The sequence below is a fragment of the Dipodomys merriami genome, unplaced genomic scaffold (genome assembly GCF_024711535.1).
Source record: "Dipodomys merriami isolate MVZ:Mamm:240054 unplaced genomic scaffold, mDipMer1.0.p SCAF_71, whole genome shotgun sequence".
NCBI lineage: Eukaryota > Metazoa > Chordata > Mammalia > Rodentia > Heteromyidae > Dipodomys > Dipodomys merriami.
Genome location: NW_027206302.1, coordinates 4685926 through 4698196, shown reverse-complemented (window position 1 = coordinate 4698196; position 12271 = coordinate 4685926). Strand labels below are relative to the sequence as shown.

Sequence of the window (12271 nt, the reverse complement as noted above, 5' to 3'; positions counted from 1 at the left end):
GTTTTTAAAAACAAATACAAAGGGGCTGGGAAGGTGGCTCAGCGGTAGAGTGCTTGCCTTGCATGCATGAGGCCTTGGGTTAGATTCCTCAGCACCACATAAGCAAAAAGAAAAAAGCCGGAAGTGGTGCTGGGGCTCAAGTGGTAGAGCACTAGCCTTGAGCTGAAGAGCTGAGGGACAGTGCCTAGGCCCAGAGTTCAGGCCCCACAACAGGACCCCAAAAAAAAAAAAACAAAAAAAAAAACCTGGGCACCGGTGGCTCATGCCTGTAATCCTAGCTATTAAGGAGGCTGAGATCTGAGGTACGGTTCAAAGCCAACCTAGGCTGAAAAGTCTCCATGAGACTAATCTCCAATTAATCACTCAAAAACCGGAAGTGGGGTTGTAGCTCAAGTGGTAGATCTCTCCCCTTGGAGTTAAGAACTCAGGGACAGTGCCCAGGCCCCAGCTCAAGCCCTACAACCCACCAAAAAGACACAGACACAGACACACACAGACACAGACACACACAGACACAGACACACACAGACACAGACACACAGACACACACACAGACACAGACACACACACACAGACACAGACACACACACACAGACACACGCACGCACGCACGCACGCACGCACGCACGCACGCTCCATTTTCTGCCCCAGCAGAAAAATTCCTGTGATACTCTTTATCTCCAATTAACCACTCAAAAAGCTGAAGTGGCAGTGTGGCTCAGGTGATACAGCACTAGCCTTGAGCACAAAGAGGCTCAGGGACAGCACCCAGGCCCTGAGTTCAAGCCCCACAATGGACAAAAAGGAAAAAAAGGAAAAAGGAAAAAGAAAAGAATGAATGAGGAATCAGGGGTTGGGAAGGTGGCTCAGTGGTAGAGCGCTTGCCTTGCATTCCAGAGGCCCTGGGTTCGATTCCCCAGCACCACATAAGAAAAAAAAAAAAAGCCGGAAGTGGTGCTGTGGCTCAAGTAGTAGAGCGCTAGCCTTGAGCTGAAGAGCTGAGGGACAGTGCCCAGGCCCAGAGTTCAGGCCCCATGACCGGACCCCCCCCCCAAAAAAAAAGAATGAGAAATCAGTTGACACTGTACAAAAGGAAATGTACTTATTACCTGACTCATGTAAATGTAACCCCTCCATATAATAATAAATTTTTTAAAAAATACAGTACAGCCGGGCATGGTTGCTCACACCTGTAATCCTAGCTTCTCAGGAGGCTGAGAGCTAAGGATTGCAGTTCAAAGCCAACTCAGGCTGAAAAGTCGCTGTAAGACTCTATCTCCAATTAACCACACGAAACCCAGAAGTGTCCCTGTGGCTCAAAATGGCAAAGCCTTAGCCTTGAGCAAAAGAGCTCAGGGATGGCGTCCAGGCCCTTATTTCAAGTCTCACGACAAAAAAATAAATAAAGACAGTAGATTCCCTTCTTGCTTTCTGAAGTTTCTTTTTTTTCAGTTAGCTGTAGCAAACCAGTCAAAAATATTAAGCAGGGCTGGGAAGGTGGCTCAGTGGTAGAGTGCTTGCCTTGCAGGCAATGAGGTCCTGGGTTCGATTCCTCAGCACCACATAAGCAGAAAAAGCTGGAAGTGATGCTGTGGCTCAAGTGGTAGAGCACTTGCCTTGAGCTGAAGAGCTGAGGGACAGTACCCAGGCCCAGAGTTCAGGCCCCACTACCGGACCCCTCTCCCCCCCCCCCAAAAAAAAAAAATTAAGCAGGCTGGGCGCTGGTGGCTCACATCTGTAATCCTAAAACTCAGGAGGCTGAAATCTGAGGATCATGGTTCAAAGCCAGCCCGAGCACAAAAGCCCCTGAGACTCCAATTAACCACTAAAAAACCAGAAGTAGTACTGTGGCTCAAAGTAGTAGAGCACTAGCCTTGGGCAAAGGAGCTCAGGGAACAATTGTCCAGGCCCCGAGTTCAAGCCCCACAATTGGAAGGAAAAAAAAAAAGAAAAAAAGCAATAAATTCAGAAAACAATCCCTGCTTTTTTTTTTTCCTTGCCAGTCCTGAACGCAGGGCCTGGGCACTGTCTCTGAGCTTCTTTTTGCTTAAGGCTAGCACTCTACCACTTGAGCTACAACACCACTTCTGGCTTTTTCTGTTTATGTGGTACTGAGGAATCGAACTCAGGGCTTCATGCTAGACAAGCATTCTACAACTAAGCCATCTTCCCAGCTCCAATCCCTAAGTTTTAATAACTTTACAGTATATTGTTACAACTGTTACATCTTATTGTTAATCTAACTGTGGCTAACCCTAAATTTTCTCATGGGTATATGTACATAGGAAGAAACAGTACTATGCAAAGAGCCCAGTACTGTAGCAGTTGTAGGCATCTTAGAACAAATCCCTTGTGAATAAAGAAGAGCTACTGTAACTCCACTTAGCAAACATACCAAGTTTATGGTCATATACAAAACAGTATTTTTAAGCAGCTTACATTAAGGATGAGAATAGTTTTCCAGTGCTACCTACTACACTCAGATTTTCTTTATCTGCCCCACAAAGAATAGCAACTGGCTAAGATCCAACTTATTCCTGTGATTGCTAATGTAGTATGCAAACAACAACAAAAACTTACCTTCCATTTTTCATTTGGAAAGTTAACAAGACAAGAAAAGAATGAAGAGGGAGATGCAGATTATGAAACTGAATACGACCCAATTAAATGTCTGTGCTTGAGGGAAGCAATCCACCACCAGCACTAAGGAAGATTTAATTTATATTCCCAATCCTCAGAAGCTACCGATGCTTGTTACCAATTACTAGTGAGAAAGAACCTGTGGCACACTGTATCCAAACCCACAGGCACTGCACAGATGCAGGAACACAAGGCTCTGAAGATTGCAAATGAAGTTGTTTAAGGAATCACTGAAAAGGATACAGTCTGAAATACAAGGAAGTAATTATTTTTTGCCCTCCAATTCTGTAGAATTCAGCAGTTAATCTAAAAGTATAGATTCTCAAACTCTTGATACTTTCCTTTATCAGAGGAAAACAAAAGAAAAAGCCATGAAACAGATAATCCAGAAATAAAAACTGAGCATTCAGTGGCAAAACTGTTTCTAGAAAATAGAAAAGTCAAACTAAGATAAACTATAAACACATGTTTTCTAATGGAACAAAATACTCAAGAATAACAATCTTTTCAACATAAAACAGCAGACAAAGTGATTCTAGACCAACCCAGCCAGGAGAAAAAAAAGTGTTCAGAATCCCAGCTGCCAGGAACACTTCTGAGTTGGTTCACATTTTTCAATTTGGTTTGTGTCAATTCTGTCACTCCATTTTAGTTGTATTTTCTCTTGTCTTCAAACCAATTTTTTTTTTTTTTGGGGGGGGGGGGCGGGGTTGGTCATGGGCCTGAACTCTGGGCCCAGGTGCTGTCTCTCAGCTCTTCAGCTCAAGGCGAGCACTCTACCACTTGAGCCACAGTGCCATTTCTGGCTTTTTCTGTTTATGTGATGCTGAGGAATAAAACCTAGAGTGGGCCTCATGCATGCGAGGCAAGCACTCTATCACTGAGCCAACTTCCCAGCCCTCAAACCAATTTTTTTTTTGGGGGGGGGGGGTCCAGTCGTGGGGCCTGAACTCTGGGCCTGGGCGCTGTCCCTCAGCTCTTCAGCTCAAGGCTAGCACTCTACCACTTGAGCCACAGTGCCACTTCCGGCTTTTTTTCCTGCTTATGTGGTGCTGAGGAATCGAACCCAGGGCCTCATGCATGCAAGGCAAGCGCTCTACCACTGAGCCATCTTCCCAGCCCCAAACCAATTTTGTTGTTGTTGTTGGTGCTGGGGCTTGAACTCTGGGCCTGAGCATGATCCCTCAGCTCTTCAGCTCAAGGCTAGCGCTCTACCACTTGAACTACAGCGCCACTTCCAGTTTTCTGGTGGTTTATTGGAGATAAGAGTTTCACGGACTACTTTCCTGACTGGGCTGACCTTGAACCACGATCCTCAGATCTCAGCCTCCTGAGTAACTAGGATTACAGGCATGAGCCAACGGCACCCAGCTCAAACCAATTCTTTAACTTACATTTACTAGTTTAAACTTTGAGCTCAGGGCCTGGGTACTGTTCTGAACCTCATTGTACCCAAGCCTAGCACTCTACCACTTGAGCCACAGCGCCACTTCCAGCTTTTTTGAGTTTATTGGAGATAAAAGAGTCTCATGGGGACATTTCTGCCCCAGCTGGATTTGAACTGTAATTCTCAAATGAGCCTCCTTAAGTAGCTAGGATTACAGGTATGAGCCACTAGCGCTCAACTACATGTCTACTTTTTAATCTCTGGTTTGAAATTTACCTTTACAATACAATAAAATGAGGGTGGGCTTCTCATAGATTTCATTTAAGAATCAAGTTATTTTTGTCAGGAAGTAAAGAACTTTACCAATAATGTGTTTAAAAAAATGGACTGTTTTTTTTTTTTTTTTTTTTTGCCATTCCTAAGATTTAAACTCAGGACCTTACAATTACTCAGCTTGGTTGCTCAACTGGTACTCTACTACTTAAACCATGCCTCTAGCAAAAAAGCTTTTGGCTCATTATTTTGGAGATGAAGTCTCAAAAAAATTCTTTCCCAGGCTGGTTTTGAACCACAAGGCTCTGGATCTCAGCCTCCTGATTAGCTAGGGATTATAGATGTAAGCCACTGGCATCCAGCTTCATATTAGTACTATGGAACTAGAACCATCAATAAATCTTTTTTTTTTTTTTTTGGTCCAAGACCAGGACTTCAACTCAGTATCTGATGTTTTTCATGGCTTTTGCTCATTGGCTGGTACTCTATGACCTGAGTCACTCCAACCCCAAGAATAAATCTGATTTTGTCAGAGCTTTATTTTTGACTGGTGCTGGTCCTGAAGCCTGACTCCAGGCCTTGTTACTATCCCTGACCTTTCTTGTTCAAGACTAACAGTCTACTACCTGAAGCAAACAGCTCTACTTCCAGCTTCTTTGGTAATTTATTGGAGATAAAGAGTCTCACAGACTTTCCTATCCTGGCTGGCTTTTTTGAACCACAATCCTCAGATCTCAGCCTCCTGAATAGGATTAGAGGTGTGAGCCACTAGAGCCTGGCCAAAGCCTCATTTTAAATTTCAAATTAAATTCTAAGATTCTAAATCCAGATCTGAAATAAGTAGCAGGGGTTCCAGGAGGCTAAATTGATCATCTCATGGCTAGCAAAATTCTAAAAGAAGAAAAAAAAGAATTATGCAAAGATCCACATATAGTAAAATATACCATTTTTTCCCAAATTCACATATATAGAAACTAGTTTGAAGGGTTTTTTTGTTTGTTTTGTCGGTTGTGGGGCTTGAACTCTGGGCTTGGGTGCTGTCCCTGCGCTCTTCAGCTCAAGGCCAGCAATCTACCACTTGAGCCACAGCGCCACTTCCGGTTTTCTAGTGGTTTATTGGAGATAAGTTTCACGGACTTTCCTGCCCGGGCTGGCTTTGAACCCGAGATCCTCAGATCTCAGCCCCCTGAGTAGCTAGGATTACAGGTGTGAGCCACCAGGCACCAGCTGTAGGTTCTTAATCTATACACAGAAGACAATTTAAATGCTTTCAACAGAACTGTTATGCAGCAAGAGACTTCAAGTTGAAGGCCAGAATGGACTATGTAGGAAGACCTTTTCTTTAAAAAAGCAATGATGCTTGTTTATTTATTTATTTATTTTGGTTAGTCACAGGGCTTCAACTCAGGGCCTAGGTTGCTGTCCCTGAGCTCTTTTTTTTTTTTTTTGTCGGTCATGGGGCTTGAACTCTGGGCCTGGGCGCTGTCCCTCAGCTCTTCAGCTCAAGGCGAGCGCTCTACTACTTGAGCTACAGCGCCACTTCCGGTTTTCTGGTGGTTTTATTGGAGATAGGAGTCTCACGGTCTCTCCTGCCCGGGCTGGCTTTGAACCGCGATCCTCAGATCTCAGCCTCCTGAGTAGCTAGGATTACAGGCGTGAGCCACCAGCGCCTGGCCCCTGAGCTCTTTTTGCACAGGGTTAGCACTCTACCACTTTGAGCCAGCTTCACTACCTGTTTTCTGGTGGTTAATTGGAGATGAGTCACACTTTTCTGACTGGGCTGGCTTTGAACCATGATTCTCAAATCTCAGCCTACTAAGTAGCTAAGTAGCTAGGATTACTGGTCTGAGCCACCAACCCTCAGCTTGAAAAGATGCTTTTAGTGAATGAGAAACATGACTTACAATGTATCAAAGAGGAAAAACGCTGCAGTTTGGTGTCCTATTCAAAACATAATTAAACAGCATGAAAACTGAATTTAAAAATATTGGAGATAAACAGAATAATTATTTACACATTTAGTAGATTAAAGTGGTATTTACAAAACCCATTTTTAAATTTTTTTTTTTTTTTTTGTCTATCTTGGGGCTTGAACTCTGGGGTCTGGGCGCTGTCCCTAAGCTCTTCAGTTCAAGGTGAGCCCTCTACCACTTGAGCTACAGCTCCCTTTCTGGTTTTCTGGTGGTTTATTGGAGTTAAGAGACTCATGGAGGGCTGGGAAGGTGGCTCAGTGGTAGAGCCCATGCCTTGCATGCATAAGGCCATGGGTTCGATTCCTCAGCACCACATAAACAGAAAAAAAAGCCGGAAGTGGCGCTGTGGCTCAAGTGGTAGAGTGCTAGCCTTGAGCTGAAGAGCTGAGGGACAGCGCCCAGGCCCAGAGTTCAGGCCCACGACTGGACCCAAAAAAAAAAATATTAAAAAAAAAAAAAAAAAAAAAAAAAAAGAGACTCATGGATTTTCCTGCCCAGGCTGGCTTTGAACCACAATCCTCAGATCTCAGCCTCCTGACTAGCTAGGACTACAGGTTTGAGCCACTGGGGCCTGGCTAGGTAATTTTTGTTGGTTTTTTTCTCCACCCTGGTCCATTGTGGGGCTTGAACTCAGGACCTGAGTATTGTCCCTGAGCTCTTTTGCTCAAGGCTAGGTCTCTACTACTTGGAGCCACAGTGCCGCTCCAGGTTTTCTGGTGGTTAACTGGAGATAAGAGTCTCACAGAAACTTTTCAGCCAGTCCTCAGATCTCAGCCTGAGTAGCAAGGACTACAGGTGTAAGCTACCAGCAACATTAGGTAACTTAAGTTTTAAGATGTGTTTTACTAAGACATGTTTCATTAAAGAGATTAAGCTTTTAGTAATAGACATAATACAAATTATTGCTGGCAAGTTATCTACAAGTATTATTATTTTAGTTGGCCAAAGCATCTCAAAATGTTGATCCTATTACTAATCATCTTAGCTACTCTTTCTTTGCTAATGACACAAATACTGGTCTAAAACCCCAGAAGTACTTTTGAGGCAAGCAGTTCATATACAATACTTTTTTTTTTTTGGTCGGTCGTGGGGCTTGAACTCTAGGCCTGGGTGTTGTCCCTCAGCTCTTCAGCTCAAGGCCAGTGCTATACAGCTTGAGCCACAGCACCACTTCCGGTTTTCAAGTGATTTATTGGAGATAAGAATCTCTCGGACTTTCCTTCTCGGGCTAGCTTTGAACTTCGATCCTCAGATCCTCAGATCTCAGCCTCCAGAGTAGCTAGGATTACAGGCGTGAGCCACCAGCGCCCGGCTAAAATGTTTTCTTCCAAAGTGAGTGGGATATAGTATGTGCTGGCAGAGGAGAAAAGGAATTAGGCAAACAGCCTAAAATAAGACCTAAATTTCATTTGTACAGATTAAAGGTACATGAGTAGCTTAAAGCCTGACTCACTCTATCCCTCAAACCTTCCTACTCTTCCTTCACTTGACAATCACAGAAAGTCTGACCAAAATGCTTCAAAACCACACTAACATGATGATCATCTCAATATACAAAACCACTGTCCCCTTACCTTAGCCTTCGTTTTCTTGAACGAGAGATAGATCGGCTTCGGGATCGAGACTTCGAAAATGAACGAGATCGTGATCTGGATGCAGATCTTGATCGAGAAGAGCGAGATCCAGACTTAGATTTGTTTGTTTTTGACATCTCTGGAGAGGGTGCCTTTTCAATTATTTCTGATATAAAAAATAATTCAAACAAATATGTGAGTTTATTTGAAATTTGAACTTCCCTGGAAATTTAGAAACTTTTCTCTCCCAATTTAGAAATCAAAACGACGCAGGTTTACTCCATAGAAATTCGGAGGCTGGAAAACAATGGAGACAATGGAGAACAACTTTTGATATCCTGGGTTTTTTTCCTGAAACTTTTTTTTTGGGGGGGGTCGGAGGTGGGGCTTTAACTCTGGGCCTGGGCACTGTCCCTAGCTCTTCAGCTCAAGGCGTGCACTCTACCACTTGAGCCACAGCGCCACTTCTGGCTTTTCCTGTTTATGTGGTGCTGAGGAATCAAACCCAGGGCTTCATGCACGCTAGGCAAGCACTCTACCACTAAGTCACATTCCCAGCCCCTTATCCACATTTTTTATTAGCATCAGTTAGTTGTACAAGTTTCATTTTGACATGTTCATAATATGTATACAATGTACCTTCGTTAAACTCACTCATAAACATTGTAAAACACATATATAATTACATTTTTTGGGAAGCTGAGGAAGAAGTTTGAGGCCAGACTGGACTATATACAGTAAAAAACGTGATCTCAAAATAAAAAAATGGAGGGGCTGGGAAGGTGGCTCAGTGGTAAAGCGCTTGCCTTGCATGCATGAGGTCCTGGGTTCAATTCCTCAGCACCACATAAGCAAAAAGAAAAAAGCTGCAAGTGGTGCTGTGGCTCAAGTGGTACTGTGGCTCAAGTGGTAGAGTGCTAGCCTTGAGCTGAAGAGCTGAGGGACAGTGCCCAGGCCCAGAGTTCAGGCCCCACGACTGGACCAAAAAAGAAAAGAAAAGAAAAAAGCTCCAATTCATTAGCCTTTTACGAAAAGCTACTTCTAGCACCAGGCATCAATGGCTTACATTTATAACCCTTGCTATTTGGAAGGCTGAGAATGGGAGGATCAAGATTCAAGGTCTGCCTAAGTAGAAAAGTTTCCAAGACTTTCTTCACCTGTAGGCAGGAGTGGGAGAATGTTCCTGTCTTCCTAGCTACCAAAGGAAGCTTCAGATAGATAGTTCAGGTACATATACCTAGGCTACAAGGTAAGACTAGCTCAAAAATAACCAGTGTAGGGCTGGGAAGGTGGCCCAGTGGTAGAGCACTTGCCTTGCATGCATTAGGCCCTGGTTTAATTCCTCAGCACCACATAAGCAAGGGGGAAAAAAGCCGGAAGTGGGGCTGTGGCTCAAGTGGTAGAGTGCTAGCCTTGAGCTGAAGAGCTGAGGGACAGCGTCTAGGCCCAGAGTTCAGGCCCCACGACAGGACCCCCCCCCCAAAAAAAAAACACCAGTGTAGCTAGTGGCCCATGGCTGTAATCCAAGCGGCTCTCAGGAGGCTCTCAGGATCTGTAAGATTCTGATTTCAAGGCTAGCAGGAGCAAGACTAGACACAATCACCAAAATGAGCAAAAAGCTGAAAGTAGAGGAATGGTTCAAGTGGTAAACTGCCAGCTGTGAGCATAAAAAGCCACACACAGAACCAGGTGCCAGTGCCTCACACCTTTAATCCTAGCTACTCAGGAGGCTGAGATCTGAAGATCATGGTTAAAGACCAGCTAGGGCAGGAAAGTCTGTGAGACCCTTATCTCCAATTAACCACCAGACACCCGGAGTGGAGCTGTTCCTTAAAGTGACAGAGCACTAGCCTTGAACACAAAAGCTCAGGGACAGCACCCAAGCCTAGAGTACAAGCTTCATGACCAAAAAAAACTACATAGGAATTAAATCCAATTCAAGCCTTAGTGACAGTTTTTTTTTTAAATGCACATAAAGCCAAACTGGCATCAGTGTTATTTTTTTTTTTTTTTGTCAGCCATGGGGCTTGAACTGTGGGCCTGGGCGCTGTCCCTCAGCTCTTCAGCTCAAGGTGAGCGCTCTACCACTTGAGCTACAGCGCCACTTCCAGTTTTCTGGTGGTTTATTGGAGATAGGAGTCTCACGGTCTCTCCTGCCCGGGCTGGCTTTGAACCGCAAACCTCAGATCTCAGCCTCCTGAATAGCTAGGATTACAGGCGTGAGCCACCAGCGCCCGGCTTCAGTGTTATTTTTAATGCCAGATTAGAATAAAATTATCTTCCTACGAAGTCCAGTCAAGCTACCATGTTTTCAACAGTCTGAGGAATGGGACCCAAGTCTAAATAGGAAATTCATTTTCTACAAGTATAATTTTTTGATGAGTAAGCAGTTAGATAACAGAGATGAAGATAAACCCCAAATATTAAAAAACAAAACTTACAATTCACACAGGGTTTTAGGCAAAGCAACAGTTCTCATCTGTGCCCTCTAAGCCTCTGAGGAGTTAAGAGAAAGCCGAGCTCAAGCAAAATACTGAACATGTTTATTATTCTACTCCTTTCCTCAGGAGGCTATCTCCTGAGAAAAGGAGGGAAAGAGGGAAACAGCTCCAAGAGCAGCTGTGCTACCTCTAGGGTAACACTTTTGCCAAGGTTTCACAACTCAACGTAACCCTGAGGCAATCAGTCATCCTTCTAGCATTAAGTAAGTGGCTAGTAAGGGCTCTCATATTATTTCCTAAGATAAATCAGCATAAACAGTATTATTTCAATTCTAAGGGATTATAATGTATAGAAAAGATAAATAAGTATGTTAAATGTAAACGGTAAAGGGGAGTTACCATCTGTAGATATAACACAAGTTTATCTGTGGTAAAAAGTCAAAATTAAGCCAGGTGCCAGTGGCTCATGCCTGTGATCCTAGCTACTCAGGAGGCTGAGATCTGAGGATCGCGGTTCAAAGCCAGCCCGGGCAGGAGAGACCATGAGACTCCTATCTCCAATAAACCACCAGAAAACCGGAAGTGGCGCTGTAGCTCAAGTGGTAGAGCGCTCGCCTTGAGCTGAAGAGCTGAGGGACAGCGCTCAGGCCCAGAGTTCAAGCCCCATGACCGACAAAAAAAAAAAAAAAAAAAAAATTCTAGTTTATTCATGTATATTTTGATTGTACAATATAATAGGTTTCATTGACTTTTTTTTTCTTTTTTTTTGGTTGGTTGCGGGACTTGAACTCTGGGTCTGGGCGCTGTCCCTCAGCTCTTCTTCTCAAGACAAGCGTTCTGACACACACACACACACACACACACACACACACACACACACACACACACGCACGCACGCGCGCGTTCTACCATTTGACCACAGAGCTACTTCCAGTTTTCTGGTAGTTTACTGGAGATGAATCTCATGGACTTTTCTGCCCAGGCTGGCTTTGAACTGCTATTCTTATATCTTAGCCTCCTAAGTAGTTAGGATTACAGGTGTGAGCCAACAGTATTTGGCTTCATTGACATTTTCATACAAATATTTACACACCCACAGACACATATGCACAACACCCATGAGTTCACATCTTAAGCTTTACTATAAGTAACTAGTGAGCACATTTAGGAACCTCCCCAGAGTAAACACTTCATCACTAATTCAACTTCTTATATGTTAGTATAGTAGGTGATAAGCTATCATCCTTCATTTCATACTTTTACTGACTGAACAGGCATGTGTTGCACTCAAGAAGTATAGTAGAGGAGCTGGGAAGGTGGCTCAGTGGTAGAGCGCTTGTCTTGCATGCATGAGGCCCTCGGTTGGATTCCTCAGCACCACATAAGCAGAAAAAACCAGAAGTAGGGCTGAGGCTCAAGTGGCAGAGTGCTGGTCTACAGCTGAAGAGCTGAGGGACAGTGCCCAGTCTCTACAGCAAGTAATCAACCCCTAATGCGTACCAAAAAGGGCTAATTAAGACATTCCGATGCACATTCAATGGTGTACACCTGTAATACCAGCACTTTAAGAGGCTGAGGTAGGGCAGTTAAGTTCAAGGCCAGCCAAGGATACACAACAAAATTCTATTTCCAAAAAAAAAAAAAAAAAGAGCAAAGAAAAGAAAAACTGTTCACAAGAACTCAGCAACAAAAACCTTAACACTGAGTTGGAATTCAGTTCAGCAGCAGAGAGCCTGCCTAGCAAGCAGAAGGCAGGTTCAAAGCCTGGCATCAGTGGCTCATGCCTGTAATCTTAGCTACTCAGAAGGCTGATCTCAGGATCCAGGTTCAAAGCCAGCCCAGGTGGCCACCAGAAAACTGGATGTGGGACTGTGGCTCAAAGTGGTAGAGTGCTGCTAGGCTCATAAAGCTCAGGGACAGTGCCTAGGCCCTGAGTTCAAGTCCTAAGACCAACCAAAACAAAAAAAAAAAACAAAAAAGATG

General features: G+C 44.0%; 1 protein-coding gene across 4 annotated transcripts in view; it reads right to left on the bottom strand.

The window, feature by feature from the left end:
* Thrap3 (thyroid hormone receptor associated protein 3) overlaps positions 1-12271 on the bottom strand; it is a 59827-nt gene that overhangs the window by 19872 nt on the left and 27684 nt on the right. For all 4 annotated transcript variants that reach the window (XM_070008743.1, XM_070008744.1, XM_070008741.1 and 1 more), the window contains one exon: positions 7848-8013. In XM_070008743.1, the coding sequence (XP_069864844.1) occupies positions 7848-7984 (137 nt within the window). In that variant the 5' untranslated portion in view covers positions 7985-8013. The remainder of the gene's footprint in view (positions 1-7847; positions 8014-12271) is intronic.